A 26168-nucleotide genomic window follows, 5' to 3' on the forward strand; every position below is an offset into this window, starting at 1 on the left:
TCATATTCGTATGGCTTATTCATATTTCTACGCTGAATAGAAAGAGTATCCATCAAGTCGCCTATTTCCTTGTAAATGCGTAAAAACAGGCATTACAACTGAGGAAAAACGAGAGTCTAAAGTCCACAGCAATCAACGTGCATCAGAGCACAACAAAAAAAACGAAGATTGGGGGCAGAGAAAAACGTCGCAAGGGGGAGGAGACAAAGTAAAGCCAAACAGAGAGCAAGGGCGGAAGTTTGCTGGCAAGGCTGACTGATGAAACAGGTAGAGCAGGGGGATTTGATGATTTGATGGCCAAAACAAATGCAGCCAAAAATAATATACATAGACAAGAAGGGTCGATCAAAACAAACTAGAAAAACCGCCTGGGAAAACCAGGTAACACCAGCGAACCAGACTGTTTCCAGACGACGACAACGGCAACACCCAAGGAAACTCGTGGGGAATACGCCTGTGTGCGTGCACACTTGAAGAAAACGGGGGAGCATTTTAAATTACAGATAACTTAACATTAAATTAGCGAAATGACCTGTTTAGTAAATGTTAAGCAACCTAATAAATAAGATTGTAAAATGTTTAAATAAACCTTTAAAGTTAAACTAGAAACTCTTATTTTTTCCCATGTACGAGTGCTGCCTGTATGGGTGCCTGCGTGGTAGACACGCACACCATGGCAGCACACGACGCCTTCGCATTTAAAATTGATTAAAAACTAAAATCACTCGGAGCCGATGCCGTTGTGGTTGCCGTGCCTTGTTTCGTTTTCAGTGCGATCGCAGACATTGTGCAAAACGGTTCACAGTTCTCTCCGCTCGTCGTGAAGTGATCGTCGCTGTTGCTGTTTCTGTGGGAGTGCACTGAAAGAAGCCGGGGAAATTGTGTCAAATTAATTGAAAGCGAAGCCCAGAGTCGCGTCACAAGTCTCCACCGAGCGGCAAGCATTTGAGGCAGGTCAGTGTTTGCTGGTTTGCTTTTCGGCGAGGTCAAGTCGCTATCTTAGGCTTGTTTTTTCAAACTCCCTTATCACTGCCGAGTGCTCCAAGGCCTCCCTCCGCCCGACTAACTTAGTAAACCTAACCGAAAACGCAAAAACCGAAACAACTCAACGCTTACATAGTTCCCATGACTCCCGTGGGCGGCGCGTGTTCCTCCGATTTTGTGACTTGATTATCAGCTCAGCCAGTGAACTATAATGAACTGCTAATTGATAATATGTATGCGGCAACACCTATATATTTAGCTTCAGCTAGAAACTACGACGCGCTTGTCACCTACTTAAAATAACTATATCGAAGACTGTTTGATCAGCCTAAGTACATACATGTATGCATTATCTAAAATTCCACACTCTCTCCCCTGGAGCGAACAAAGAGCCCACTCCCAATCGGTTAAGGCAAACAGAAACCTCCAAGATGGCCACCCCACCTGGAGCGCAGAGATACGATAATAATAATATCAAATGTATAAAGGCTTTATCAAAGCACTCGACTTGTTTTCCAAACTGCACCTTAAATTAATTCAATTTAGATCGTACGACAAGAGCCGAAAAAAGAAAGAAACCCAGCCCCCACTTGGAAACAACAACGGGCCCACCAAAAAACAAGATTTCAGTCAAAATAAATAATTTATATGTATATTATATGTATTTTTAGCTTTATCAATTTCGGGCGTTTCTTCGGAGGCTCGACACATACGCACACACACACACACACACACGCACTGACCAGTCGCCAATCGGAACGAGATTCGCACCGAGGGTCGCTTCAACCATGGATAGCGTCAAGTCTTTCTTCGCCAGCTCCACCAAAGATGGAAACCTGACCAACAGCAGCCGTCAGTCTAGTGTGGCTGGGAATGTTCCCAGCAGCCGCTGGGGACGCAGCTGGAGCACCAGCTCGCAGCACACTGACCCGGAACCCGGTTCCGGATCCAACACTGGGGCCAGCAAGAGCGGAAATCCGTGCGATGTGAAGCGCAAGGACAGTGATAACTACTTTTACATCATGTAAGTTTTGAGTTATTCTGGAAATAATGTTTTTTCTTCGAGAGGTGAAAGAGTATGTATACTGAGGGTAGACAAGATAAGATAGAGTCCATTTTGTTTCCCTGCTATACCTTGTATGTATCTTATATTTTCCGATGGGATACAGGCATACTTTTCATTATCTTTAGTTTCTTTTTACTTCTTCCTGGGTTTCTCAGTGGCAGTTTTCCATTTTAGAGTTTGTAATACACTCTATAAAAGGGCATTTTCCATACTCTTTCTGGGAGTTTCTCTAATTTATGATGAGTTTTAAAGGAGTTATCTTTTTAGGAAAGTTTTACTCAAAATTCCATTTTGAGGATTCCCTTTATAGAACCTAATTGTTATTCTCAGTTTTTAAAGGGATTCCCTATGATAAATACTCCCATACGCACTTGGGAAGTTTACCTTCTACATTATAGGTTTTCTCTAAGTACAAGTGAATACCAGATAAGATAGCTACACTAATAGATCAACGAACCTTTCTTCAATAACAAGCAGTCCGCACAAGACAGCTTTATTAAAGCATAAATATAATGATATACCTATCGGTGTTTTTTCCAATTCCCTTGCTTTATCATACTTTGAATATAACTCGAGGCGTTTTTTAAGTCTTTTTTATTTCCTGAACTTGTTTCTGGTTTTTATTACGGTGTTTACTGGCTGGTACGAAATATTTTCGATTACCTTATCAGTCACTGCACATGAAGACCCTATAAGTACCCAGATCGATCCGTAAGCTGCTGTAATTTCGGACCTGCGATAAACGTTCAATGGCTGCTGCAATTGTCGTCGATTACAACCAGGGGTTAAGACCGATCCAAGTGATTAATTAAGTGCCAAGAGACCGTAACTGAATGTTCTCTAGAGGCGGCTGGTGAAGCAAACCAGTTTGTGCGGTCATAGATTCGAGAGCTCACCTTGAACGCCCGAGTTTTGAGTGCGCTGAGTTAAGCTTTGTGGCTCAAAGTTCTGAGCGAGATCGAGATATAGTGGGATATGCGAGGGGATCTGGACTGGAACTGCACAACCAGTCGGCGGGGGCTCAGTTGCGAATTAACAGCCGCTGCGACCAGCTGAAAAAGTCCCGTATTTAGAATGTGAGTGGCCGGGGATAGCCCCGAAAAAAACACACACCTGGGCTTGGGGCGTGGGCCTTGGCCGGTCATATAAAGTGCGTGATTCAGCGGAGCAGCTGGGGCAGTAACCATTGGGCTCTCCGACATCCAGCACGCTGTAAGATCCGCGGACGCGTTGACCACAACTGATGCAATAACTTCTCTGGTTTCGCTTTGTTACAGGTGGCGCGCTTGAAGATTACCAGACGAGTGTGGATCTGAGCAGCAGTGTGCCGCCGCCAGCATAGCCATTTCGTCGTCGTGATCCATATACTATATCTAAAGTGACCTGCAGGAATATCTATATACCCATATATTAGGAACATCGGAGCGCTAGCTGCAACAGCACCTTGTTGCACCTTCATTTCCCTGGGCGGCCGAGTCCGGTGTTTAGTGATACTAGTTTTTTAATTACAATTTTACACAAGACATTCATTTACCTCTATCCCATACGTATCGTCCGATCGATCCCATCCCCTCCTATATGGACGCCCTCACTATATTGGGCTTGGTCTACTGGCTGATCTGCATGATTTTGTTCGGCCCGTTGATGTTCTTTGTCTGCGTTTACCTGCCCGAGGTTCCGGTGCGATATGTGAAGAGTCTGAGGCAGCAGACCTGAGTGCCTTCGCGACCAACTTAACCACTAAATAGCAAAGTCCGTAGTACATAGACTAATCAAGCCATAGTTGACATGATATTGATGTACAATCGATCTATTTGTAATAAAACTACTCAAAAATGCATTCAATTTAAAGTCGGAGTGTGTGACTTTGTTAATTGGAGTGGAAACTCTTAAGAGGTAAGAATTAATTGCAAATACTGTGTTTTTCTTAACTTTATTTATGTGAAACATTCCATTACAAAGCTAAAACTTCGGAATAATGAGTGCCACAACACCATATTGCGATGTTTTTTTTTTTAAATATGAATTTGGTTGGTTGGAATATTGAATCTACAATCAGTTGACTGCCAACCAAACCGAAGTTGAGCGAAACAAAATCAATAAAATTCGCCAAATGATTCAATAAACAATATCAAATTATTCCACTGTATTTTAACTGGTTTGCCTACGGTTGCGGATTAAGCGTGGACTGACTATATGCTCCTTTCGTTTATTTGTTAAATCACATTCCTAGTTGATGTACCGTTTGATAGATTGCCAAAGGAATTGTTGCCTTGTTTATCTCTCCTTCTCTCGCTTCAAACTAAAATTTTGGCTTAATTAACATTATCGATTATTTAATTAAAACAAAAACGTTTGGGGGTTTAGGGGGTGAATCTGCAGGACAGTGCGGAGATTTCGATAGCGCTTCGATTTAGTTGGACCAGGACAGCAACTGCTTCATGTCCGGATCATCTGAAACAGAAAGGATATTGTTGTAGAAGACTGCAGCTGGTTTTTTGAATATAACTTACCATCATCGGCTGCAGTCGTCGTGGCGGGCGCCGCCTTCTTCTTCTCCTTGGCCTTTTCTGGCAAATCTTCTGTGGGCGCTTCTGGCAATGTGGGCGTCGGCTCAGGAATGCCAATAATTTCCTTATCAAAGTTCTCCTGCTCCAGCTCATCGAGTTCCCGCTCGAGATCCTCGTCGTCGAGGTCGGCCCCAAAGGCCACTGGATTGGAAATGGCATCGGATATCTCGCGGGCCACGTCCTGCTGCTCGGCAATGTCGTCCATCATGTCGTGCACCTTGTCCACATCCCTGTGAATGAGCAAACAAGTTGGATTAAGTTTCGGGATCACCTCTCGCCGGCTGCTGGCGAACTCACATGTTCTGGTGGGCATGCTTGAGGGCTTCGGCGGCACTCTTCATGTTGGTCAAGACGGCAGTGTTCGTGTTGGCGCTCTCCAGGGCCTCGCGCTGCATCTCAATGGTGGACAGGGTGCCATCGATCTGCTGAAGCTGCTTCTCCAGGCGCTTCTTCTTTTTGAGCGCTTGCAGGGCCACTGGAAAAGTGCCAAGTTGGCGGATTAGTGAGCTTACAACGGCACAAGCGCTTGCTATTATGTATGGTGATGGCCAATTGCAATGCGTGGATTCGAATTACTCTACGGCAAGGCGAATGTTTGTTTTGATTTTAAAAGGAATGTTTATATTACGTTCTTAGCGTTTGTGGACACGTCCAGGCATCAAATGGTATGCGGGTGAGAAGGGCAAAGAAATACAATTGTTTTATTGAGTTTTCTATTATGCTGACGACGACGGGCAAAGGCTGATTAAGTGGGAAGGCCTCACCAGCCGCAACAAAAACAAAGCAACAATGAGTCATTTTTTCCATGGACCATGCAGCTCGATCCAGGCCTGGAGCTCCTGCGGACTCTGCAGGAGTCATACACCCCCACGCACATACCTCTTTTGTTTTTGGACGCATTCTTGCGAGCTATGTTCAGCTCGTCCTCGATCTTGGCCTCGAGGAACTCCTGCTTCTTGATCAGCATGTTCTCTGTCTCGCGCAGCTTCTGTATCGCCTCGCCGGTGGTGGGCGCCACCTCCTTTTTGCCGCCGAACATCTTCCCAAAGAAACTCATCCTGGCTGGTCTGCTTTTTCACTTTCTAATAAGACGGATATAGCCAATAATATAAGTTTTTTCTTCTATTGCGTTTCCTCCCGTCTGCGAGCTGTTTTGTTCGTATGCGTCACCCGATACCGATAGCTGTGCGGTTATCGTATTATCGCTGTTGTGTATGCCTTCAGTATTTTTTTTGCCGAACGGTATTTGACAGCCTACGAGCTGGTCACTCTGACTCCCGGACGCCGAAAATAAATAAATATTGCATTTATCCGGCAGAATTTTGCTTTTTTGTGCCAGGATATTTACTAAATCGCGCATCCCTTACGGATGTAGCGGCAGTTTTAACGTGCACACAAGAAATAAACAAAAGTTAATCCAAAATGGCCAATCGCACGGTGAAGGAGGCAAAAAACGTGCACGGCACCAACCCGCAGTACCTCATTGAGAAGATCATCCGCTCCCGCATCTACGACTCCAAATACTGGAAGGAACAGTGTTTCGCCCTCACGGCCGAGCTGCTGGTGGACAAGGCCATGGAGCTGCGATTCGTCGGCGGCGTCTACGGCGGCAACATCAAGCCCACCCAGTTCCTCTGCCTCACCCTCAAGATGCTGCAAATCCAGCCGGAAAAGGACATTGTGGTGGAGTTCATCAAGAACGAAGAGTTCAAGTACGTGAGGGCCCTGGGAGCCTTTTATCTCCGCCTAACGGGAGCTGCTCTCGACTGCTACAAGTATCTGGAACCGCTCTACATCGACAACCGTAAGCTGCGCCGCCAGAATCGTGCCGGCCAGTTCGAGATCGTCTACATGGACGAGTACATTGACGAGCTGCTGCGCAACGATCGCGTCTGCGACATCATACTGCCGCGCATCCAGAAGCGCTCGATTCTGGAGGAGAACAACGAGATAGAGCCGAAGGTGTCTGTGCTCGATGAGGATCTGGACGATGAGCTGCCCAGCGACGAGGAGAAGGCGCCAGACGATCGGGACTCGAATAGACCGAAGGAAAACTCATCGTCGGCGGTGCGGCGTCCGAGGAGAGCTCGGTCCAACTCCAGGTCGCGTAGTCGGGACCGCGACAGGAGAGCTGGCCAAGGCAACAACGCCCGCTCCAGGGACTACTACGACGAACTCGAGGAGTATGATCGCCAGCGGAATCGCGTGCGCCATCGGGACAACCAGAACGATGACTACGAAAGGCGGCAGACAACGAGTGGACGCCAGGATCGGGAGCGAGAGCGCCAGGATCGTGACAGGGTGCGGGAGCGTGACAGGTACGGCGAGAGGGATCGACGGGACCGCGAACGGGAGCGAGAACGCGACCGCGGTGGCCGACACGAGCAGCGGGATAGAGATTCTCGGGGAGATCGCGATCGGCGTCGCTACTAAAAATTATTGTAATTTAAATTGTAATAAAAATTGAAAAAATAGTAAAAGCCGTTGGTATTTTAGTTCTTACCGAGTTGGCAGCACCGCCCACCAATCAGTGGTAAACACAGTCAGCTGTTGCTTCTGTTGCTGTTGTTTTAGAAAGTTTTTGTTTTTAATAACAATATACTTTATCGCTCGTAAATCCACCCTATGTGTTCATTCGGACATAGTGCGGAATTGAAAAAAGTAAAACTGAGTAGTTAACGACGATAAATCGCGGACATCGCCAGCAAGCGTCAACAGCAACAGCAGCTGGAGCCTCGCAGTATCTCAATCCACTTCGTCGCGCTTGGAAGTCTGCGGAAACTGCGCTGCAGTCTGGCGAATGAATTGCTAATTCCATTATCTGCGGTAGTCGTCATTCCGACTGCCAATTTCCGCGAGATAAAGTCAGCAGACTAAGAAACAAACGGGTGACGGACGGAGAATCATGCCTCGCAACGATACGGAAGCCCTGGTGGAGGAGGAGGCTGGTGAGGATGCAGCGCCACGCATTCTGGATGCCACCTCGCTGCCGGTGAGCAATGTGTATCTTACCCCGCCTCCTGCCCCGCATGACCTCAACAGCTATCGCTGGTTCATCCTGGAGCCCGCAGTTTTCCTCATATTCTTCGCTAGATATTTAATTGGTAATGAGTGAAGCTGGAATCAGTGGCTTTATCATCACTCAATTTGGCTGTTTTCAGGGGCGGTTTATCAGAATCAGATCCTCTACCAGACCTGCGTCACCATCATGAAATTTAATGCCACGGAATGCGAGCCGTTGCTGGGCATTGATCGCGGATCAGATGCGGATAAAGTAAGTAAAGCCGACTAAATACAGTCAAAGAAGTACTATATAGTATAGACATGTATCATATATTTGTATGTATGATAATGAGCTTGAACAGTTTTATCTTTGTACGAAATGTTTTTGTTGCTTTGCGGGGCGTTTCGATTTGGCAGACTACACTTGCGGTGGAGATAGTAGTAGTAGCTTTATTTTCTAGTTTAATTTTTGAATGTTAACTTCATAAAACTTTTATTTGTTTTTAACATACTTGAAACTGAATGGGTTGATTGACAAATCACAATTATTTGTTTAATTATATATTAAATGCAAGTCACTTAAGATCAGAGTTCCAGTTATCTACTTCTCCGGTTTAACTATTATATATGTATGTTTACGCGGTACACAAAGATTACTTTACACATTATTCACTTTAGAAGTGACCCACATAATCATAGTGTAACTTCGGCCGAGACAAAGCAAATCAGATCAATGTATTATTGAAATACTTTTGTAGTGCCATTGTTTCAAGCTTAGAGATAAGCTTTTGCCTAGGTTTATCAGGCGACCTAGCAAAACAGCAGTGGACAAAAACCTTTTATGACTAACGTTCGGGGTAGTATCGAACTCCAGCAAGGCCTTACAATTTTAATTATAGGTATATAAAACTTACCTAGGTACATACATATTTGGCTATGAGTAATGCAAAACGTGATCTACGCTTGTATAGTTGATTTTTAACGTTTTTATTTTTTAGAAAATCGAGATTGTAGTACAAACCTATTCGGCCAACATCATGATGACAACCTCCTTGTTGGAGAGCATAATCCCAGCCTTTGCGAGTCTATTCCTGGGTCCCTGGTCCGACAAGTTTGGCAGGCGTCCCATTCTCTTAACGACGTTTACTGGTTGATAAAGGACCACCCTCATCAAGCCCTTTAATATTCTCCTATATGTTCTTTAAAGGTTACCTTACTGGCGCCATAATACTGATCGTTATTACCAGGATAACCATGTCCACAAATATTAGTCCTTGGTGGTTCCTCCTTTCCTCAGTGCCTTCGGTTCTAAGTGGCGGAACTTGTGCCCTAATCACGGGAATCTATTGCTACATTTCTGATGTGGCCAAGGAGCGGAAAAGAGCTTTGAGGTGAGTGGAAAGTAACGTAGGATCCAAGCGTATCCTTAAATCTATGCTTTAATTTCAGAATGGTTCTCAATGAGGCCTCTCTCTGCACTGGCATGATGGTGGGCAATGTGGCTAGTGGTTATATCTATGCCGCCACGAATGCCTTGACTCTCTTTGCCATTGCGGGCTTCCTGATGACGTTGGCCTTGATGTTTGTCTTCTTCTTTGTACCTGAGAGCTTGAATCCTGCAGATATACACACAGGAGTAGGTTTTCTTGCTGGATAAGAAATTGAAACCATTATTTATCTCTTTGTATTTCATAGTCACGGTTGCGAGAGTTCTTCCGTTTCGACTTGGTCAAGGATCTGGTTCGCACCTGCTTCCAAAGGCGGCCCAACTATGATCGTGCCATCATTTGGCTAACTATGGTCGCCCTGACCATAGCCATCTTTGATATGGGTAAGTGCCTTAGCTTCATAATCGTCACAAAAATGTATAATTGTTTTTTGGATTACAGAGGGCGAGGGAACTGTGAATTACATGTTCATGCAGGAGCAGTTCAACTGGACCATCAAGGACTTCAGCCTGTTCAACGCGTCCCGCATTGTTATCCAAATTGTGGGCAGCATAGTTGGCATGGTGGTGCTGCGCCGTGTCTTCAAGCTGTCCATCGTCACCATGGCAATGCTATCCCTCGCTTGTTGCGTCCTGGAGAGCACGGTGCGGGCAACGGCCGTCTACTGGCAGGAGATGTACCTGGGCATGACGCTAGGCATGATGCGCGGTGTCATGGGTCCCATGTGCCGTGCAATTCTCTCCCACGTGGCGCCCAGCACGGAAGTTGGTGAGTAATTAGCGGAGCGTGTAGGATCCGCACGATTAACTCGAAAACCCATGTCGTTTGTACATCTCTAGGCAAGATATTCGCTCTGACCACATCGATGGAATCGGTGTCCCCGCTGGGAGCAGCTCCTCTCTATACAACCGTCTACAAGGCCACCGTGGAGTCTTATCCCGGAGCTTTCAATTTCATAAGCGCCGGCCTCTACTTTGTTTGCTACGTTTTAATTGCGTAAGTTTCCGCTTCAAGGCTCTGTAAGCCCATCTATCATTAATTACATTTAATTCTAATTGCAGTGTGATTTTCGGCATCCAAAAATCGATGGGCAGCAGCAGCACCTATCAGGCTATTGGCAGTTAACAAGGAAGACTGGGTTAGCTGAATGTATCTCATAGATTGAATTCCCCCTATTTTTGTATATGAACGCCTCTCTTTTTGTGCAAGTATTAATCGTATAATGTACAATGATTTTTATCTGTGTTTTGCATGTGCAAGCATTGTAAAGTTAGAAAAAATACATCGTCCGTTTGCAGTAGTGTGACAATAAACTGGAACGACGCCAAAAACTTATCTTGTTATCAACATGTTTGGGCGCAGATAGTGTGCCAAGGAGTGGGAGCACTTTTGGGGTGCGTTTGGAGATAGGGCGGGCGGAGAAAACGCTCAAATTGGCGATCGCTCGCTCGGTTTGTTTACATCGTCGATTTCCAGCGTTAGTGCTACGCCAGAGTTCGGCGCGTTCGGTGGTTCGGTTTCTGCTCTGCTCTCTGCTCCCGCTTCGATATATTGCCTTCTCCGAGTGAATTGCTAATTCCTTTGTCTAAGCGATAATTGCTGCGATCACCGAGGAGCATTGTTTCGCGATTAGACCGTGACCTTCACTTCTGCAAGAAAATATGCCGAGGGATGATGAGGCGCCCATTATTGACAGCGACGATGAGCCGCTGGAAACCGGTGTAGTGACCCCGCCTACGAATCGCTCATTCATCAAATGGCTAAGACGACCCCGTTCTCTGCTGCTGGAGCCCGCCGTCTTTCTGGCTTTCTTCGGTCGATTTCTAACAGGTGCGTGTGTGTAAACTTACGAGAGTCTCCGTCTCCCGATTAGTGGTAGGTCATAAATAAATCTGTTTTGTGCTTCCGCCAGATGCGGTCTATCAGAACCAGATACTATATCAAACCTGCGTCACGGTCTTGGAATACAATGCCACCGAGTGTGAGCCGTTTCTCGGTACGAATCGTGCCTCCGATGAAGTAAAGGCAAGTTGAAACCTGAGCCCACTGGGCGTATACGTAATTTTATTCATAAAATGCTAGCAATTAGAGAGATTTCATGAGTGTTTCGTGGGAATAATGAATATAAAGTGTTGAAAAATCAATTAAACATTTACCTATAACCTATTTATTAAGCTATTTTCTCGGTTAATTAACAAAGATTTTTATTCGTATGACTTAAGATACACTTTGAGCTAGATATAACTTTGAATAGACATAGTTTTTCTTAGCTCTTATCCACTACGCATATGTACCCATATCATTTGTTCCACCTGTTTTTTGTACCTTATCAGTTGACCAAAACAAAAGAAAATGCCTTAACTTTATGACTAATAGGCTTGACTTATCACAAAAGAGTTATCGACAACAGTATACAAATTGGTGATAGATATGTCGAGTGCATGTGCAGAAAGATAAGAAGTTAAGCTATGAAAAATATCCCTGCTGCCTAGTGAGTGAGTCATGGCAAAGTGACGACAACTCTGCGGGCTTATCAGAGATTTAGAGAATTCCCTGGTTATCAGTAATCATTAATCGGTGTCATCTCTCTGTAGAAGATCGAGGGTCAAGTTCAGGAATATGCCTCCACCATCACAATGGTGAGTTCTATCCTCGAGAGCACAGTGCCCGCCATAGTGAGTCTCTTCCTGGGACCCTGGTCGGATAAATTTGGACGTCGGCCCATCCTGCTTTCCACATTTACAGGTGAGTGTAACTCTCCTGACTCTTTACAAGTATCTGTTATTAATGTACTTACTGCAGGATATCTGGTTAGTGCTATCATTCTGATAGTTCTCACCCAAATAACGGCCGCCACCAACATTAGTCCCTGGTGGTTCCTGCTGTCCTCCGTTCCATCTGTGTTCAGTGGCGGCACTTGCGCCCTTATCACCATCCTCTACTGCTATGTGGGCGATGTGGCCTCCGAGGAGAGGCGACCAATGAGGTGAGTTATTTTTCCGTTTTCCGATGCTTTGTTATATTAATGACTTACCTTCTTTTAGAATGGTGACTATGGAAGCTGCTCTGGGTCTGGGCATGATGGGCGGCGGTGTGGCTAGTGGTTATATCTATGCCGCAACCGGTGCGTCGGCACTATTCATCTTAGTGGGGACCATCATCTCCTTAGCGCTGATCTATGTCTACTTCTTTGTGAAGGAGAGTCTCAAGTCTGAGAACTTACAAGGGGGATCCCGCATTAGAGAGTTCTTCCGTTTGGATTTGGTTAAGGTCCTGGTGAGGACCTGCATCAAGAAACGCGAGAACTACGATCGTGCCATAATTTGGATGGTGATGATGTCCCTGACGCTGTGCGTCTTTGCCATGGGTGAGCAGTACTTCAATGATTTTATACCACATAAAACTTAGTTATTCCTTCAATTCTTCAGAGGGCGAGAACACCGTAAACTACATGTTTATGCGAAAGCAGTTCGACTACACCGTCCAGGACTACAGTGTGTTCAATGCAGCTAGGGCCGTCATTCAATTGGTGGGCAGTACCTTGGCTATGGTTCTACTTCGTCGTCTGCTTGGAGTGTCCACAATTATGATGACGCTCCTGGCGTTCGCCTGCTGTGTCCTCGAGAGCACTGTAAGGGCCACGGCCGTGTATGGAAGTGAGATGTACCTCGCCCTGATTCTTGGCATGATGCGTGGTGTGATGTCGCCAATGTGCAAGGCCATCCTGTCTACTGTGACGCCCAGCTCCGAGTTGGGTGAGTTGAATGACCTTTCTGGCTCTCCTCTATCCTCTTATCTTTATTCGACTAAAGTTCCATATTATTAAACGAATGCATGTTTATTCTATCTTTATAGGTAAAATATTCTCACTGACTACCTCACTGCAGTCGATCTCACCTCTGGGAGCCGCTCCACTCTACACGGCTGTGTACCAGGCCACCGTTCAGTTTTATCCCGGCATCTTTAACTTCATCAGCGTAGGACTCTATTTCTTATGCTACATCATGTCAGCGTGAGTATATATGGAGTTCTCCTAAGGCTTCTTGAAATAATACAAAAATCCCCTTGCAGCACGTTGTTCGGCATACAAAAATCAATGGGTAGTGGCAGCGTTTACCAGGCCATCGGTAGTTGATCTCCAAAAGCGAAGAAAGGCAGAGAAAAGATCAAATATACAGTGTGAATTTGCCATTCTTAAGCCATCGTACGAAGAAACTTTCCAATACACATATAAAAGTATTACTGTAAATATTTGTTAACCCCATTAGCTTAAGCCTAGTAAAAAGCTAGCCCTAGGGTAGGATTTCTTAAGAAAAAATTACCAAAGACTAATGTCTAATGTATAAATACATATGTATATTATTTCACACAAAATTGTATTATTAAATTGATTTCAACTATACTCTTCAACATATTTATTTTATATATTTGTAAGGTTCGTGCCAGCCGAACTCGTCAGAGCCAGCATAGGAAGGAACAAGATTCAGGTCCAGTTAGCGGATCTTGACAAGTATAGGGTAACACTAAAGCGTTAGGAAAACGGTGTGAGCTTAGGCCATGACAATCGCTGTCTTGGTGAGACGTCACCCGTACTTGACCTCCGCCCACCAAACCCGCGGCCAGTCGACCCACCCACGACAGGGTATCACCAAGCCGACTAACCCGTGCACACATCGCGGAGTCGCAACGCCTGCCCACAGGGAGCACCCGGAACATACCCGCAGCAGGGTATCAGTAAGCCGCAACGTCATTGCAACCGGGAACATTACCTCGCACATCCGCAGCCCAGGGTATCAGCAAACCGACTAGCCGCTCCAGCAACGCGGAGTCACACTTTCTCTTCCACAGGGTTCAACTGTGCGAGTACGAATAAACTGATATCTAACTGAATCATTGCCTTTCTTTTCACACACGAAGGGCCCGGATCTATAATTTTTTGTGCGAACTTCGACCTCGACAAACTAGGCCGTGCACCCAAAAGAGGAAATTGTTTTTGCACGTTGACAGTTCACAATCAATTTACCCACCTGATTTTGTCTCTTGTAGATGACATTTGTCAGCTTGCTCCTACAGCTCTTCCTTCCTACTTTTCTCTAATGTTACCCTCTGATTTTCTTCCTGACGTGTCATTGTCAGACAATCATTTCCATAGTAGATCATTTAGACAATATGAAAGACGGGGAAAGGATCACCTATAAGCATCAGGCAGAACTGAAACAGTAGAATGACAGGTTTTAGAAAAAGTACAATTTATTTCCGAACTTTCCAATGCTAGGCTCTGTTAGCTTTGGTGTATCCAAGACCATATTCTTGAACCAGGTCAGTGCCTAGACGGTCGCTCACATTAACTTTGAACAACTGTCACGTAAAAGCAATAAATAGCACCCTTGGTCCAGAGTCTTCCGTTTAATTTTGTGAGTTACGAGTGCTTAATACGATACTGGTAATTAATATTTTAATGCAATAAGGCAAATCGCGAAATGAATACCTGGCTCAGTTTGATTTGTTTTTTAAGTCACAAAAAAACCAACCTATTATTAAAGAAAATAAAAAAAAAATAAATCAGAATTTTCCTATTTGGGAAACAGTTGTTGGACTGCGTTCAAAACAGAAGTTACTTAAGCAACAATAAATATAATAGTAACACAGAAGAAAATAAAGTATTGGCAGTATTAGGGAAAGCTTTATTAGTACGGATTGAAATTTTTAAAATTCAATGAATTAGAATTAGAATTGAATGAATAAATAAATGAATGAAGATTATAACAATTCAACAAGTCAGCCTCCTTTTTCCCTACCCTACCAAGGTAGCTTGCAACAGCCAAGGCTAGTGATCACTTTATAAGTTTCCCTAAGGTCGGGACATTCGGTCGGGATTGGTAGGGCTATTCAAAAGACTCTTTTGTGGAGATAAAAAGAAGCCACAGCAGGTATGGCTGATATCCATCCTGTAGCTTAATTTAGAATTAAGTATACAGTGTACAAATAAAAATATATAGTTTATAACACAAATGAAGCTCCTAGAATTATTTACTAATATTAACAATAATTTAATAATATTAATACACCTTACCTTTTACACCATTGTTAAAGGTATTCAAAATCTAATTAAACTGATTCTTTCGAATTAAATAAAAATAATTTATTGATACTACCAAAAATTTCTCTCAGTGATAAAACCAGTTTTATATGACTTTGCCGGGAATTAATTTTCTGTATTAATTTGTTTTTGGTGTTTTGGCACGTGTTTACTCGCGGGGATTGATTTTGCTTGAGGCCTTAAAAATGTAAAAAATATGACTTTTTTATCGGCTCTACATTGATTCTCCGTAGGAAATAATTTATGCTCTAATAATTATTCGATCGCGATTCCGTCACTTACAGCTGGATGTGCGTGTTTGTGGCCGCCAAAAAACACCAAAATAATTATCACTGCACTGCACTGCTCTCGAGGATCTTTGCTCTCTTGCTATGGGGCTTGCGAAGCTCGATCGATGAAGGTATGCTCTGAAGGGGAAGTCCTTTAACCCAGAGGCGCCTCAAGCACGTGTACCGCTAATTCGGGCAACTATAAAGAGGTTTCAATCAGTTTATACAGCTAATCATGTACCGAAGCCGAAAATAAAATATTTACCCTGGCACCAAGATGTATGATGTATTCCTTCTGGGAAAAAAAAACTTGTACACTGATGCTTGTGCTTATGCCTATGCTTTTGCGATAAGAATAACTTAATTTCTTCTTAAATTTTATGTATTATTTTTTATTATTTTCTTCTCCAAGCGGCACTACACTAAATAGGATTTTCCTTACAATAACTTAAAACACATTCGATACACTATAGACTAACATAAATAAACAAGGCAAAGACGATCCATTCGTTCAACTGATGACCAATGCTAAACGCGAGCACATTAAAAGCTCGTTTTCCGGATTGGCATCTTTAAATTCGCTTCACTTGTAAATGTTTATTGCTTGGTTTGGGATGATCACATGTTAATTTGGCCACAGACCCTGCCGGTGCCGCCGTCGCCGTCTCACTTCAGAACCTTGGCGTAGTGCTGTTTGTGCTTGTATTTGATTCGCAAGACGCACCTGGGGAAGATGGGGTGTGGAAACGTGTGAGATAGTTCAATTAGCGGCTCCGGAGAGGGGCTTTCCTCTGCATCCAGCTTACCCGATGAACACGAACGCGAGCAGGTACAGGAACGAGCTGACGAAGTTGAACAGACCCGGGTACGTGGTGAGCGATCGCTTGTAGATCAGTGTGTACAGGGGGGCGGCGACTGCAATTAGCGTTAAAGGAGTCAATAAAATAATTAACAATCAAACGGAACTAGCTGGAGATTAGCTTACCGAAGGGTGCGAACGACTGCAGCACATTCTTGATGGAGAAAATCTTGCCTGGGAGGGAAGAGAGTGTTTTATTACCAATTGTTTTGCGTCAAAAACAGCTGCGTCTCGAATATTAAGTATACGTAGAAAACGGCAATAACTCACCCAGATCCGATGGCGGCACAATATTGGAAACGATGGTGCGGCACATGGGCCCGGAAATGGATCGGAATACGCCCAGGGTCACCGAGAGGTACATGTGCCAGGGCATTGTGGCAAAGCCCTTGGCCATATTGTTCAATATCTCAGAGAAGAAGGCAAGCAGGGCCAAGGTCACCACTGACAGGCGGAAGACCTACAAAAAGTGTTTGTCATTAATTATAAAGTCCTTTTAGAGTTCCTCGTTGGGCGCAAATTGAGAGCAGCTTGAAGACTCAAAAAGCTTACCTTTCGCAGAATCAGGAATCCAATGAGAGCCCCAATCATGGGCACTAGATGGCTAACCGTCTCAAAGAACGTGTAGTCCCTCACCGTCCAGTGGAACTTCTCGCGCACGAACAGATACATTACCGTCATCACGCCATCTGCAGACGAGTTATTACATAAGCTCCGGATGGAGTAAGATGACAGAGACAGAGACTCACCAAAGACAAAGATGGACAGGAACATGGCCAGGGTGACGAGCCAGATGATGGCGCGCGCGTGATGCTCGCGTCGCTTGAAGCAGGTGCTAACCATGTCTCTGATGTGGACCACGCTGAACAGGCCCGCCTTCTTCACGCTCTCCTCCGTCTGCTGTCGCTTGCGCTCCTCTGCCTTCTGGGGCAACTTTTCTACGTACTTGGCTAGCAGGTCCTCGTCGAAGCTCATGGCTGGAGTGGCCGGGGTGGGCAACTCGCAGGGGACCGGGCGTCCTTTCTCCAACTGGCTACCCTTCTTCTCCTGCGCTTCTTCATCCATAAAATTGGGTGGACAGTCGATGCCCAGGCGGTCCACTTGGAGATCACAGGCGGTTATCGGTACGTCCTTCTCCTTGCAATCCTTTTCTCCACCAGCCGCAATGGCGTTCTTAGCGTCCTGAGCGTGCCTATAGTGCAGGCTCTCTGGCACAAAGAAAATAACGAAGAACGTGGCAAAGGTAACGATGCAGCCGGAGAGGCCGATGGTCGCCGCTGATCCCACTGCCGCGTACACGAAGCTAGATAGCAAGGAGCCGCTGGTCAAACCGATGAAGAAGAGCGACTCCATGAAGATCATGCGATATGGCCGCGACTTGCAGTCCGTGATGTCCGAGATAAAGCAAAAGGCGGCCACCGAGAAGACGCAGTTACCGCCCAGCACGGAATGCGGCACGGCCGCCAGGATATACCACCAGGGATTGATCATGTAATAGCTGGACAGCTCGCAAATGGCAGCCATCATTAGGAAGGAGGCCGAGAATCCTAATGGGGATTGCAATAAAGTTTGAGTTTAAATAATATATATTTTTCTCTAACTCTAAATGGTTTATTTTAATTATAAAGAACACATTTTGAGCTTTTCAATAATGCCCTTTTTTTAGAATTCCAAATGAGTTGAACGCTTAGTTAAACACTTTGGGCTTTAATAATATATTATTAGCGGAAAGTTTAAAGAAAAACCCCCAAGGTTAGATGAGCTATGAGCTCAGCTGTGCAGGGGTTGGAGCACTCACCTATCATGGACACAATCAGGAGAGGCTTGCGCCCGTAGTGATCCGACCAGGAGCCGATGAAAAGGCCACAGAAGGCCGGAACTATGCTCTCCAAGAGGGTGCGGGTGAGGAACAGGTTGGCCACATACGGCTGCAGCTCAGTCTCGATGGCCTGCAAAGCGAGGAGGACAGAGGAGTTGGGTAGTGATCAAGGTCAAGAGTCAAATTATTGTAGGGCAAACCCACATTAATCTCGGCACTGGCGTTCTTCACGTCCAGCTGCTTGCAATCGGAGACATTGTAGTGAAAGATGACCGTGCACGTCTGGTAGATGACCTGGTTGCGCTGGATGGTGCCTGCACAGATGGACTGAGCTAGTCACTAGATTCGGGGGTCTGTGGATGCAGGGGTCACTCACCCGACAGCGTGTGCGAAAAGAGCAGCATAAAGACAACCGGTTCTATGTAGAACATATGAAACACCTTTTGCCATTGCAGATTGCGCAGCTTTTCCAGCGTGAACGCATTCGAGGCCTTCTCTACCATGTTTCGGCTTTAGTATGCGACTTTTGGGTGTCCGATGATGGTTATGGCCAAATTCTTGAACCCGCTTCAATGTCTCTGCGGTGGCGTCTAGTCTCTTAGCACAGCATTGCAACACTAGTCACGTAACTGCGATGGGATTAAAAGCCCTGGGACCCGGCACTACCGATCAGATTTATGGGTTAACTAATGTGTAATTCGATTATTATTATTCAAGCTTTTGATTGCCGCGATATCAGGAAACACGAATTCAAATCCAATCCGGCGACGGCGACTCGCAATTAGAGTTTCGTTCTCGAAATGAGCGGCTGCCGTGAAATCCGTGCGTTTATATAGGAGGCCGGCTCTCGGAGCTGGAGCCGAAGCTGGCACACAAACACACAGAGGTGACAGTTGTTCATCTAGGGCCCATAAAAACAGTTCTAGCTTCGCTTGATTCACCTGGAATTGCACTACCCGAGCAAATTCTATGGATTCTGGCTCTCCAAATTGGATGAGATTCGGCTAAATTAGGCTTAGATTTGGACTACCAACTCGGCATTTTCGATGAGAAACTATGTAGGTCCGAAGTCTGAATCGTTCGTTCGTTTGTTTATTTGTTTTCTTTTTTTCTCTGGATCAATTCATTGTGATTTTGCTTATTTTTGGATTGTGCAAATGAGTAGCACGAGCCAGACCCATGGGAAGTTTGGCAGATCTGTTTAGTAGTTCCTCAGATTGAAACTCGAAATATCTAGAGAAATTTTCAGTGATGAGTTGAAAATAGTGCTACACACCTTTGGAAATGGAAGTTATCCATCAATCTTACTTGTTACCAGCAGAGCTTACCTAAAAATAATTACCAGCTTCTGGGGTTTTTATTATATACTATTTTAATTACTGTAAAACAAATCTCAGATATTGATAAAAAGCCTTACATCATACGATTTACCAGCCTAACAAGTTTCGGGAACTCACGAATATTAAATAGTTTTCACATTTGTATGATTTACTTCTGATAATCGGGCTGTGCTTATTATTTTATATTGCTTTTAATTGGCTCGATGACAGATGGATGACAATTCATGTGATATGGTCCGATACCAATGCAGTCCAGGTAGAATTCCAGGGATTTCGTTCTGCTCTGTTGGGGCATTAAATTTGTGCGTAAATTGAGTTCCATTCGGTTTTTTGTTTATTGAGGCGCCTGCCTCTGGGCCTCACCAACCGATCTTGATCCAAGGGTGTAAAAAACCTGGCGACTAATTCAAAAAATTGAAAATTAGCAAGTGGAATTAGCGTTTGCTCAAATCTGGAGTTTAGCACCAATCATTGGGCTATACAAACGCTTGCACATTCTTCTTATTATTATTTTCTTTCTCCTTTTGTTTTCTGTTTATATATGTAGATATTCCGTAAGATTTGTCAAGTGACTGGGCGCACACGCCGCTTGGCCCCAGCTGCAATAATAACCCATATTTTTATACCCTTGCAGGGTATCATAATTTCAGTCAGAAGTTTGCAACGCAGTGAAGGAGACGTTTCCGACCCTATAAAGTATATATATTCTTGATCAGCATCAACAGCCGAGTCGATCTAGCCATGTCCGTCTGTCCGTCTGTCCGTCTGTCTGTCTGTCCGTCTGTCCGTCTGTCTGTTTCTACGCAAACTAGTCCCTCAGTTTTAAAGCTATCTGAATGAAACTTTGCATATAGTCTTCTATATGCTCTCACTGCTATATATGTCGGAACGGGCCGGATCGGACGACTATATCATATAGCTGCCATACAAATGTTAGATATATTTGTAGAAAAAAATTATAACTTTGCTGTTTTTCAACATTTTTGCACCATTTTTTAGATATGGCCATTTTATATTATTTCAGAATTTTGGTAAAAATTTTATGAAAATCGGACGACTATATGATATAGCTGCCATAGGAACGGTCGAGAAATAAATAGGAAAAAAATTATAGTTTCGTTGTTTTTCAACGTATGCTTATCTACTCTGAGATATAAGCTTTTTTTATTATTCTAGAATTATGGTATAAATTTCATAAAAATGGGACAACTATATCATATAGCTGCCATATAAACCGATCGGTAGATGTAGAGAAAATGTAAAACTGGGAATGTAAAACTGTAACTGTCAAAGTTAGCTTCCTTTCTTGTTGTTAATGAGAAAATATTTCGATTTCTGTAATTAGAGAATACTTTCAACCCAAACGGAGAGAGATATACATAGAGAGATCGCGGCAGATACGAGAGTATGTAAATAAGTATAAAATGATGTATAGATGATTGGTGTTCAAGGGAGTTCCCGGTGGCGCCAGGCCATCTGAATAATTGATATGCGAAAGTTGGCACAGCTCTCCGAGTGACTCTTAGCCATAATCACCTAAAAAGCGGCACATAGTACACTCGATTCTTTGTCTTCTCGAGCCAAACGAATCTGTCGAATTGAGAAAATAAATCAATCTAAGTATTGCAAAGAAATATCTTGAGTACTTACCCCAGAAGAATTATCCCCAGACTGTAGAGAAAGGTGCTGAATAAATTGAAAATCCCTGGATCACTATCCAGGGTTCTCGTGTAGATCGCATAATACAAGCTCGACGACACCAAAGGCGACAGATTTTGCACGACGCCAAGTAGGGCGAAGATTTTACCTGGAAATGGAAACCAGTAAGGAACGAAAGGGTAATTAAATCCATGTACTTACCCCGCTCATCGGCCGGCAGTAGATTTGTGATCATGGTGCGACACATGGGATTCACTAGGGATTTAAACACACCAAGACCAATGGCCACATAGATCTGCCAGCTCACCATGGCGAAAGCCTTCATTAAGCTGCTGGAGGAGTGGCTCAGCAGGGAGACCAATGCGAGCCACAGTACGGCCGAGTTGGTGCACTGTCAACCCAAAGAAATTAGGAGTTTAGTGAAGTTTCAGCTTAGTTTAGAATAAAAACCACCTTTCGGAGGGACCAAATGAAGAGTACTCCACCAGATCCTGCCACAGCTGGCACCAAAATGCTGACACTCTCGTACTCTGTAAACTGTTTGACGCTCCAATGGAACTTGGCTCTCATAAACAGGTAAAACACCGAGTTGCTGCCATCTGGAAAAAAGGAATGTACCATGGGAAATAGTAGTACATTTTCTGATTATTATTAAACAGATTAAAACCTCACCTGCCACAAAGGCGGTTAACAGCAGAACCACCATGATGGTTAGCATAATCGAGCGATTATGATGCTCCCGGGGCTTGCTGCAGCTGTTCCACATATCCTTCAGGAGAGAGAGCACGTTCCTATCGTTCGCTGGCGTCGTTGCAGACCGGTCCCCCTTCGGCAGACTCTCCGGGAGCAGGGCCGATAACAGAAAGAGAGCTGCCAGAATGGAGCCCGCCGATATGCTTAGAACCACATAGGCATCGGTGGCCTCATAAACATAACCAGAGCCGAAGCTGCCAAGGAGCAAGCCTACATAGATGGCCAGCTCGTAGGCAATCAGTCTGAGGTGAAACATAATTAAGATCCCATTCCTATATTGAGTTAGAGATTACCTATTTTACCTATAAGAACGCACTTTGCCCTCGGAGACATCGCCGATGAAGCAAACGGCAGCCACGGAGTAGGTGACACTGCTGCCCAAGCAGGAAATCGGCAAAATGGAGAGCACATACCACCAGGGACTGACCAGACCGTGAGTCTGAATGGCCCAGTAGGCGATTATCGCTGAAATAAGATACTGCAGGCCATAGCCTGCTTGACAGATAAGAATTAGAATGAGAAGTAAAACCCTGAAACCCACCTAGAAAGGAGCACATGAGCAGCGGTTTGCGCCCGTAGCGATCTGCCCAGGCGCCGGCAAAGAGACCACAGAATGCAGGAATAAAGCATTCCACCATTCTCATGACCAGAGTGACCCGAGCAGCATATGGTTGCACTTCCTCCTCGATTCGCTGTAATTTACAAATTAATATTCAATGTTTTCACTTAAAAATAATCCCCGACCTTTGTCTCGTTTGTGGCATTCTTGGTGCCCAGAAGCCGGCAAACATTATCCGGATAACCAAGACCGGACGTGCAACTCTGGTAGATGACTTCATTCTTCAAAACAGTGGCTGAAATCCCAGCGGAATCCCCATACAATAAAGATCAGCTGAGGCTAGCAGCATCTAACTTACAGGAGAAGTTGTAGGCGAAGAGTAGAATTAAAATGAAGGGTTCAAGCAGATAGATTCTCAGGGATGGCTGGATGGCTGGCACAGTCTCTGGCGGACGTTCGTTACTGGCAATTGCTGGCACGACGGAACTAACGCTTCCACTCAGACTCTCCTCGCTACTGGTACTGCCCGTTTCCGGATCCTTGTATCCTGATCGCCGGGCCTTGGCCACCAGCGTTTCGTGGGCATGCGGTTCATCGTTCATCTCTGGCACTAGACTGAGTCTGAAATTGATTCAGTGCCTCCGACGAGCACGGATACGATTTAAGATAAAGACCGCATACACTTATGTGTGGGAGTTGCTCTCTTCGCTGGGATTTCCATTCGGATGCCATGTACATAAAGTGAGCGCTCCTTCAATGAGCTTATCAAATGCGAAGAAAAAACGGAATGAATTTCGTTCTTTGTATATATTTTTTTTACATTTTTTACTTCCTCTTCGCATACAGTGTTCATCGAAAGTGTCATGCAAATGTTTGTTATGATTAGTAATCAATTAAGATTGACTTTATTGGGCGTACACTGTATTTTTGTTGTAATCCCCGTACGTGAGTCAGTCGGGAGCTTGGCATTTGCTCTTGGGGGACTTTTCTTATTGACACTACGTGCCCTATCTAAATTAAGACTTAAACTGTATTTAACAAATGTATACACTCATTAATATGCATGTTGTGAGGCGTCATGTTAATAGAATTAATTAACGATCGATTTCTGTATGATAAAATAGAAACACTTTTTGAATTTGTGAATTAAAATGGATCCTATTTCATTTATCTTCTGATTTAAAAAGTATATTAAATTGTAACTTAAGCTTACACCATTTAATTCATATAATTTACACAATGAACATTAAAGTAAATAAGCATGTTTGAATTATATATTATCGTTATAAGTTATAAAATATCTTTATTATTTATACTACATATTCCTTTGCTAATTTCCGAATATTAAAATTCAATTTTACGCGGCATTATGTCGATAATATATCAGATTTACCCTAGTCGTGATCGAAATGCCAATCGACATCGAATTTATAATTAACCTGAAAACAAGAGAAAGAAGCGCAGGCGTAATGGATCTTAGAAATATGATTTCGCAGACTCCTACGGGAAAACAACTGTCGGAATATCAGCTAAATTTGCTGAGTAAAAACAATATAGAAACCCTGTTCGATTTCCACGAGACTACCGAGAAGAAGCTCCACGAATTGTTGGCCATCCCAAAGGAGTCTGTGCTGGAAATTAAGAAGGAGCTGGCGGATCTTTGGCTGAGGCAATCACAGGCGGAGGGCCCTCCTGCAGTGGAGTACGGCACGGGCATGGAAGAGTGAGTCCTTGAGCTATCTTTTCAGGATAATGATGCACAGTTTTAAAAACCGATCAGATTGGACAAGTTGCTGGACTCCGTGGATCAGCCATTCAAGAGCGGCCGTATCTGGGAGCTGTGCGGCCACCCAGGAACGGGCAAGACCCTATTTATGTACACCCTAGCACTGAATTTTGTGTGGAAACATTCCCAGCAAGTACTCTTCATCGATACCAAAAGCGATTTCTCTTGCAAAAGAATACAGGACTTGCTGCTGGCAAGAAATTGGGATGCGGCCACTTGTGAGAGAGTCATGCGGGCGATTCACGTGGTCCAAGCTCCCACCGATACGGTTTTAATTGATGTGCTAAAGACCCTCGATGAGCAACTGACCGCCCAGGTTGATGGGGCCCTGAAAACTAAGTTGGTTGTAATTGATTCCCTGGTGCCTTGCTACGTCCACTATCGCGGCGATGAGATGTTCAAGGTCAGGCAAGCCTTGCTAACGGAGCTGGCCTGTAGAATTCGTAGGCTAGCAGCTCGTGGCTTGGCCTCTGTCATCGGCAACGTGTCTTTCCCTAGCGAGGATAAAGGTAAACACACCATATTGTATGCTTTGAATCTATTTACTACGTTTGTCTTAACAGATGATTGTATGGATGACGGCGAGGATGACGGCAACAGTGATGAGAAGACTGCGCGGCATAAAGACGGGCCCATGTTCGGTGCCTACTGGGCATCGGTGTGCACGCTGAGAATGTCCCTGGAGCTGCCTACGGGTTCGGATGGCGAGGAAACCTCTGACCGCCTGGGAGAAGCCACCTCCTCCAGCTGTGACGACGGCCTGCGTTTGGTGAACGTCCTCTCAAACACCTATGGCCCCGCTGGCGACTCCTGCCTGCTTCGCATCACAGAGGCTGGAGTGGTTTAACGACGGGCAAAGGGATTGTTCGGATTGTTTTGTTGCTTGTAGGACTTCATCACCCGCTTGCCAGGCTCCAAGGCATCGCCCAGGCCGGGTCTTTTGCGCTTCGTGGAATTCCCGGCCACAACTGATTCCTTGACGGCCTCAGCAGCAACTGGCGTATCGGGTGCACTTGGAGCTCCCGCCTCATCCACCGACAAGTCGGAGTCGTGGGCATACTGGCAACTGGTGCCAAAGCGGCAGCGTCCTCTCCGGAAGTTCCAGCATATCTTGCGTCCGTTCTTCAGCTGCAGATGCGTATCGTTGCTGACCATTTTCACGTGCCGCTCTAGGGAGGCGGTCTTGTGCAGCTCCGCCTCAAGGAAGGGATTGCTGAATACATCGCCCTTGCCCGCTCCCGGAGCAAGAACTAGGCTGGCACTGGGCAGCTTTGGCGGTGGTTTGTCCGCGGGCGGGGGCCTAAAAGAAATTAAAAATGGAATGTCTGGCGGGATCTAATCCTCTTTGAATTGAGCATACGGATTGGCCTCCTCGCTGGCGGAGGATTCAGTGCTACTCTCTGCGTCGGATTCGGAGGAATCGCTATCACTATAGTCTGCAACCAGCGACATTTTGTTTTGTTTACTTTTGCACAAAAACAGCTGGACTGAAATTATGTATTGTAAATACCCTAACGCGTTTCCACAGCCAAAAATACTGAAAACAACTTTACAAAAATACCCTGGAATATTAAAAGAGTATTCGCACTCCGAGGTTAGCTTTTTTTATACTCTTGCAGGGTATTCTAATTTCAGTGAAGGAGTCGTTTCCGAACCTATGAAGTATATGTATATATTTTTGATCAGCATCAACAGTCGAGTCAATCTGGTTCTACGCAAAGTAATCCTTTTGCAAATACTCTACTATAAATGTTGGAACGGGCCGGATCGGACGACTATATCATTTTGCTGCATTGGAACGAACATGAAATAAATAAAAAAAAATAACTTCGTTGTTTTTCAACCCATTTTCATCAATTTTGAGATATGGCCATTTTGTATTATTTCAGAATTTCGGTTTTAATTTTATGAAAATCGGATGACTATACATATAATGAAGTTACCATAGGAACG

The 26168-nt window shown here is 44.7% G+C and overlaps 10 protein-coding genes and 2 long non-coding RNA genes across 14 annotated transcripts; 6 read left to right on the forward strand and 6 right to left on the reverse strand.

Moving 5' to 3' along the window:
* The first annotated feature begins 754 nt into the window (after positions 1-754).
* LOC108078084 (uncharacterized) lies at positions 755-3468 on the forward strand. Of its 2 annotated transcripts, none has more exons than XM_070283701.1 (3): positions 755-950; positions 1656-2008; positions 3328-3468. In XM_070283701.1, exons 2-3 carry the CDS (start codon positions 1773-1775, stop codon positions 3338-3340), a joined length of 249 nt encoding a protein of 82 aa, XP_070139802.1. In that variant the 5' UTR covers positions 755-950; positions 1656-1772; the 3' UTR covers positions 3341-3468. The 2 variants fall into 2 exon arrangements, with proteins under 2 accessions (XP_070139802.1, XP_017027161.1); XM_017171672.2 differs by having other exon boundaries at positions 757-954.
* Positions 3469-3628: 160 nt separating this feature from the next.
* LOC108078085 (uncharacterized) lies at positions 3629-3901 on the forward strand. Its single transcript, XM_017171673.2, has one exon. It carries the CDS (start codon positions 3629-3631, stop codon positions 3764-3766), a length of 138 nt encoding a protein of 45 aa, XP_017027162.1. The 3' UTR covers positions 3767-3901.
* A 63-nt stretch (positions 3902-3964) lies between these two features.
* shrb (charged multivesicular body protein shrub) lies at positions 3965-5827 on the reverse strand. Its single transcript, XM_017171670.3, has 4 exons — positions 5500-5827; positions 4918-5095; positions 4564-4850; positions 3965-4504 (listed from the first exon to the last, which is right to left on the reverse strand). The coding sequence occupies exons 1-4, from the start codon at positions 5675-5677 to the stop codon at positions 4464-4466; spliced, it is 684 nt and encodes a 227-aa protein (XP_017027159.1). The 5' UTR covers positions 5678-5827; the 3' UTR covers positions 3965-4463.
* A 38-nt stretch (positions 5828-5865) lies between these two features.
* On the forward strand, positions 5866-7100 carry Prp38 (pre-mRNA processing factor 38). The gene has a single exon (XM_017171669.3). The coding sequence runs from the start codon at positions 6043-6045 to the stop codon at positions 7051-7053; it is 1011 nt and encodes a 336-aa protein (XP_017027158.1). The 5' UTR covers positions 5866-6042; the 3' UTR covers positions 7054-7100.
* Positions 7101-7174: 74 nt separating this feature from the next.
* On the forward strand, positions 7175-10406 carry LOC108078079 (probable peptidoglycan muropeptide transporter SLC46). Its single transcript, XM_017171666.3, has 9 exons — positions 7175-7724; positions 7782-7894; positions 8622-8772; positions 8831-9014; positions 9073-9259; positions 9319-9454; positions 9513-9839; positions 9911-10067; positions 10133-10406. Exons 1-9 carry the CDS (start codon positions 7526-7528, stop codon positions 10194-10196), a joined length of 1518 nt encoding a protein of 505 aa, XP_017027155.1. The 5' UTR covers positions 7175-7525; the 3' UTR covers positions 10197-10406.
* A 160-nt stretch (positions 10407-10566) lies between these two features.
* Positions 10567-13473, forward strand: LOC108077961 (probable peptidoglycan muropeptide transporter SLC46). Its single transcript, XM_017171501.3, has 8 exons — positions 10567-10901; positions 10984-11096; positions 11666-11816; positions 11874-12057; positions 12116-12438; positions 12500-12826; positions 12927-13083; positions 13143-13473. Exons 1-8 carry the CDS (start codon positions 10733-10735, stop codon positions 13204-13206), a joined length of 1488 nt encoding a protein of 495 aa, XP_017026990.1. The 5' UTR covers positions 10567-10732; the 3' UTR covers positions 13207-13473.
* Positions 11090-13088, reverse strand: LOC138928137 (uncharacterized). The gene is made up of 4 exons (XR_011444608.1): positions 12969-13088; positions 12106-12877; positions 11869-12033; positions 11090-11797 (listed from the first exon to the last, which is right to left on the reverse strand). It is a non-coding gene; the product is annotated as an uncharacterized lncRNA (long non-coding RNA).
* Positions 13474-13582: 109 nt separating the features above from the next.
* On the reverse strand, positions 13583-15336 carry LOC138928136 (uncharacterized). The gene is made up of 3 exons (XR_011444607.1): positions 15145-15336; positions 14099-14282; positions 13583-14032 (listed from the first exon to the last, which is right to left on the reverse strand). It is a non-coding gene; the product is annotated as an uncharacterized lncRNA (long non-coding RNA).
* Positions 15337-15811: 475 nt separating this feature from the next.
* On the reverse strand, positions 15812-18926 carry LOC108077982 (probable peptidoglycan muropeptide transporter SLC46). Its single transcript, XM_017171525.3, has 9 exons — positions 18495-18926; positions 18323-18432; positions 18098-18248; positions 17049-17846; positions 16852-16988; positions 16570-16759; positions 16426-16473; positions 16247-16355; positions 15812-16164 (listed from the first exon to the last, which is right to left on the reverse strand). The coding sequence occupies exons 1-9, from the start codon at positions 18619-18621 to the stop codon at positions 16107-16109; spliced, it is 1728 nt and encodes a 575-aa protein (XP_017027014.1). The 5' UTR covers positions 18622-18926; the 3' UTR covers positions 15812-16106.
* Positions 18927-19526: 600 nt separating this feature from the next.
* Positions 19527-23034, reverse strand: LOC108078019 (probable peptidoglycan muropeptide transporter SLC46). 2 transcript variants are annotated; one of them, XM_070284691.1, is made up of 10 exons: positions 22788-23034; positions 22615-22724; positions 22412-22562; positions 22173-22362; positions 21790-22112; positions 21571-21716; positions 21319-21508; positions 21109-21265; positions 20995-21048; positions 19527-19859 (listed from the first exon to the last, which is right to left on the reverse strand). In XM_070284691.1, exons 1-10 carry the CDS (start codon positions 23029-23031, stop codon positions 19793-19795), a joined length of 1632 nt encoding a protein of 543 aa, XP_070140792.1. In that variant the 5' UTR covers positions 23032-23034; the 3' UTR covers positions 19527-19792. The 2 variants fall into 2 exon arrangements, with proteins under 2 accessions (XP_070140792.1, XP_017027068.1); XM_017171579.3 differs by lacking the exon at positions 19527-19859 and having other exon boundaries at positions 20481-21048.
* Positions 23035-23831: 797 nt separating this feature from the next.
* Positions 23832-25062, forward strand: Rad51D (Rad51 recombinase D). The gene is made up of 3 exons (XM_017171511.3): positions 23832-24152; positions 24210-24724; positions 24779-25062. Exons 1-3 carry the CDS (start codon positions 23839-23841, stop codon positions 25060-25062), a joined length of 1113 nt encoding a protein of 370 aa, XP_017027000.2. The 5' UTR covers positions 23832-23838.
* LOC108077970 (uncharacterized) lies at positions 24739-25697 on the reverse strand. The gene is made up of 2 exons (XM_017171512.3): positions 25576-25697; positions 24739-25515 (listed from the first exon to the last, which is right to left on the reverse strand). The coding sequence occupies exons 1-2, from the start codon at positions 25665-25667 to the stop codon at positions 25059-25061; spliced, it is 549 nt and encodes a 182-aa protein (XP_017027001.1). The 5' UTR covers positions 25668-25697; the 3' UTR covers positions 24739-25058.
* Between the last annotated feature and the right edge of the window lie 471 nt (positions 25698-26168).

The sequence above is a fragment of the Drosophila kikkawai genome, chromosome 2R (genome assembly GCF_030179895.1).
Source record: "Drosophila kikkawai strain 14028-0561.14 chromosome 2R, DkikHiC1v2, whole genome shotgun sequence".
NCBI classification, from domain to species: Eukaryota; Metazoa; Arthropoda; class Insecta; order Diptera; family Drosophilidae; genus Drosophila; species Drosophila kikkawai.

Bases quoted from the DNA above. Each gene is read 5' to 3' on its own strand.
- LOC108078085 (XM_017171673.2), top strand. From the start codon at position 3,629: ATGGACGCCCTCACTATATTGGGCTTGGTCTACTGGCTGATCTGCATG.
- LOC108078019 (XM_070284691.1), bottom strand. From the start codon at position 23,031: ATGAACGATGAACCGCATGCCCACGAAACGCTGGTGGCCAAGGCCCGG. The intron at 21,266-21,318 runs GTAAGTACATGG...TTCCATTTCCAG, and splicing joins ACTGCCGGCCGATGAGCGGG to GTAAAATCTTCGCCCTACTT. The intron at 19,860-20,994 runs GTGATTATGGCT...TTTTTGAATTAG, and splicing joins TACTATGTGCCGCTTTTTAG to TCGCCAGGTTTTTTACACCC.
- LOC108077970 (XM_017171512.3), bottom strand. From the start codon at position 25,667: ATGTCGCTGGTTGCAGACTATAGTGATAGCGATTCCTCCGAATCCGAC. The intron at 25,516-25,575 runs GTATGCTCAATT...AATTTCTTTTAG, and splicing joins GCCAGCGAGGAGGCCAATCC to GCCCCCGCCCGCGGACAAAC.
- LOC108078084 (XM_070283701.1), top strand. From the start codon at position 1,773: ATGGATAGCGTCAAGTCTTTCTTCGCCAGCTCCACCAAAGATGGAAAC.
- LOC108078079 (XM_017171666.3), top strand. From the start codon at position 7,526: ATGCCTCGCAACGATACGGAAGCCCTGGTGGAGGAGGAGGCTGGTGAG. The intron at 9,015-9,072 runs GTGAGTGGAAAG...CTTTAATTTCAG, and splicing joins GAGCGGAAAAGAGCTTTGAG to AATGGTTCTCAATGAGGCCT. The intron at 9,840-9,910 runs GTGAGTAATTAG...GTACATCTCTAG, and splicing joins GGCGCCCAGCACGGAAGTTG to GCAAGATATTCGCTCTGACC.
- LOC108077982 (XM_017171525.3), bottom strand. From the start codon at position 18,621: ATGGTAGAGAAGGCCTCGAATGCGTTCACGCTGGAAAAGCTGCGCAAT. The intron at 18,249-18,322 runs GTGGGTTTGCCC...CTCGCTTTGCAG, and splicing joins ACGCCAGTGCCGAGATTAAT to GCCATCGAGACTGAGCTGCA. The intron at 16,356-16,425 runs GTAAGCTAATCT...CGCTAATTGCAG, and splicing joins GCAGTCGTTCGCACCCTTCG to TCGCCGCCCCCCTGTACACA.
- LOC108077961 (XM_017171501.3), top strand. From the start codon at position 10,733: ATGCCGAGGGATGATGAGGCGCCCATTATTGACAGCGACGATGAGCCG. The intron at 12,058-12,115 runs GTGAGTTATTTT...ACCTTCTTTTAG, and splicing joins GAGGAGAGGCGACCAATGAG to AATGGTGACTATGGAAGCTG. The intron at 12,439-12,499 runs GTGAGCAGTACT...TCAATTCTTCAG, and splicing joins GCTGTGCGTCTTTGCCATGG to AGGGCGAGAACACCGTAAAC.
- shrb (XM_017171670.3), bottom strand. From the start codon at position 5,677: ATGAGTTTCTTTGGGAAGATGTTCGGCGGCAAAAAGGAGGTGGCGCCC. The intron at 4,851-4,917 runs GTGAGTTCGCCA...GCTCATTCACAG, and splicing joins AAGCATGCCCACCAGAACAT to GGATGTGGACAAGGTGCACG. The intron at 4,505-4,563 runs GTAAGTTATATT...TTTCTGTTTCAG, and splicing joins GACGACTGCAGCCGATGATG to ATGATCCGGACATGAAGCAG.
- Prp38 (XM_017171669.3), top strand. From the start codon at position 6,043: ATGGCCAATCGCACGGTGAAGGAGGCAAAAAACGTGCACGGCACCAAC.
- Rad51D (XM_017171511.3), top strand. From the start codon at position 23,839: ATGCCAATCGACATCGAATTTATAATTAACCTGAAAACAAGAGAAAGA. The intron at 24,153-24,209 runs GTGAGTCCTTGA...AAAACCGATCAG, and splicing joins TACGGCACGGGCATGGAAGA to ATTGGACAAGTTGCTGGACT. The intron at 24,725-24,778 runs GTAAACACACCA...TTGTCTTAACAG, and splicing joins TTTCCCTAGCGAGGATAAAG to ATGATTGTATGGATGACGGC.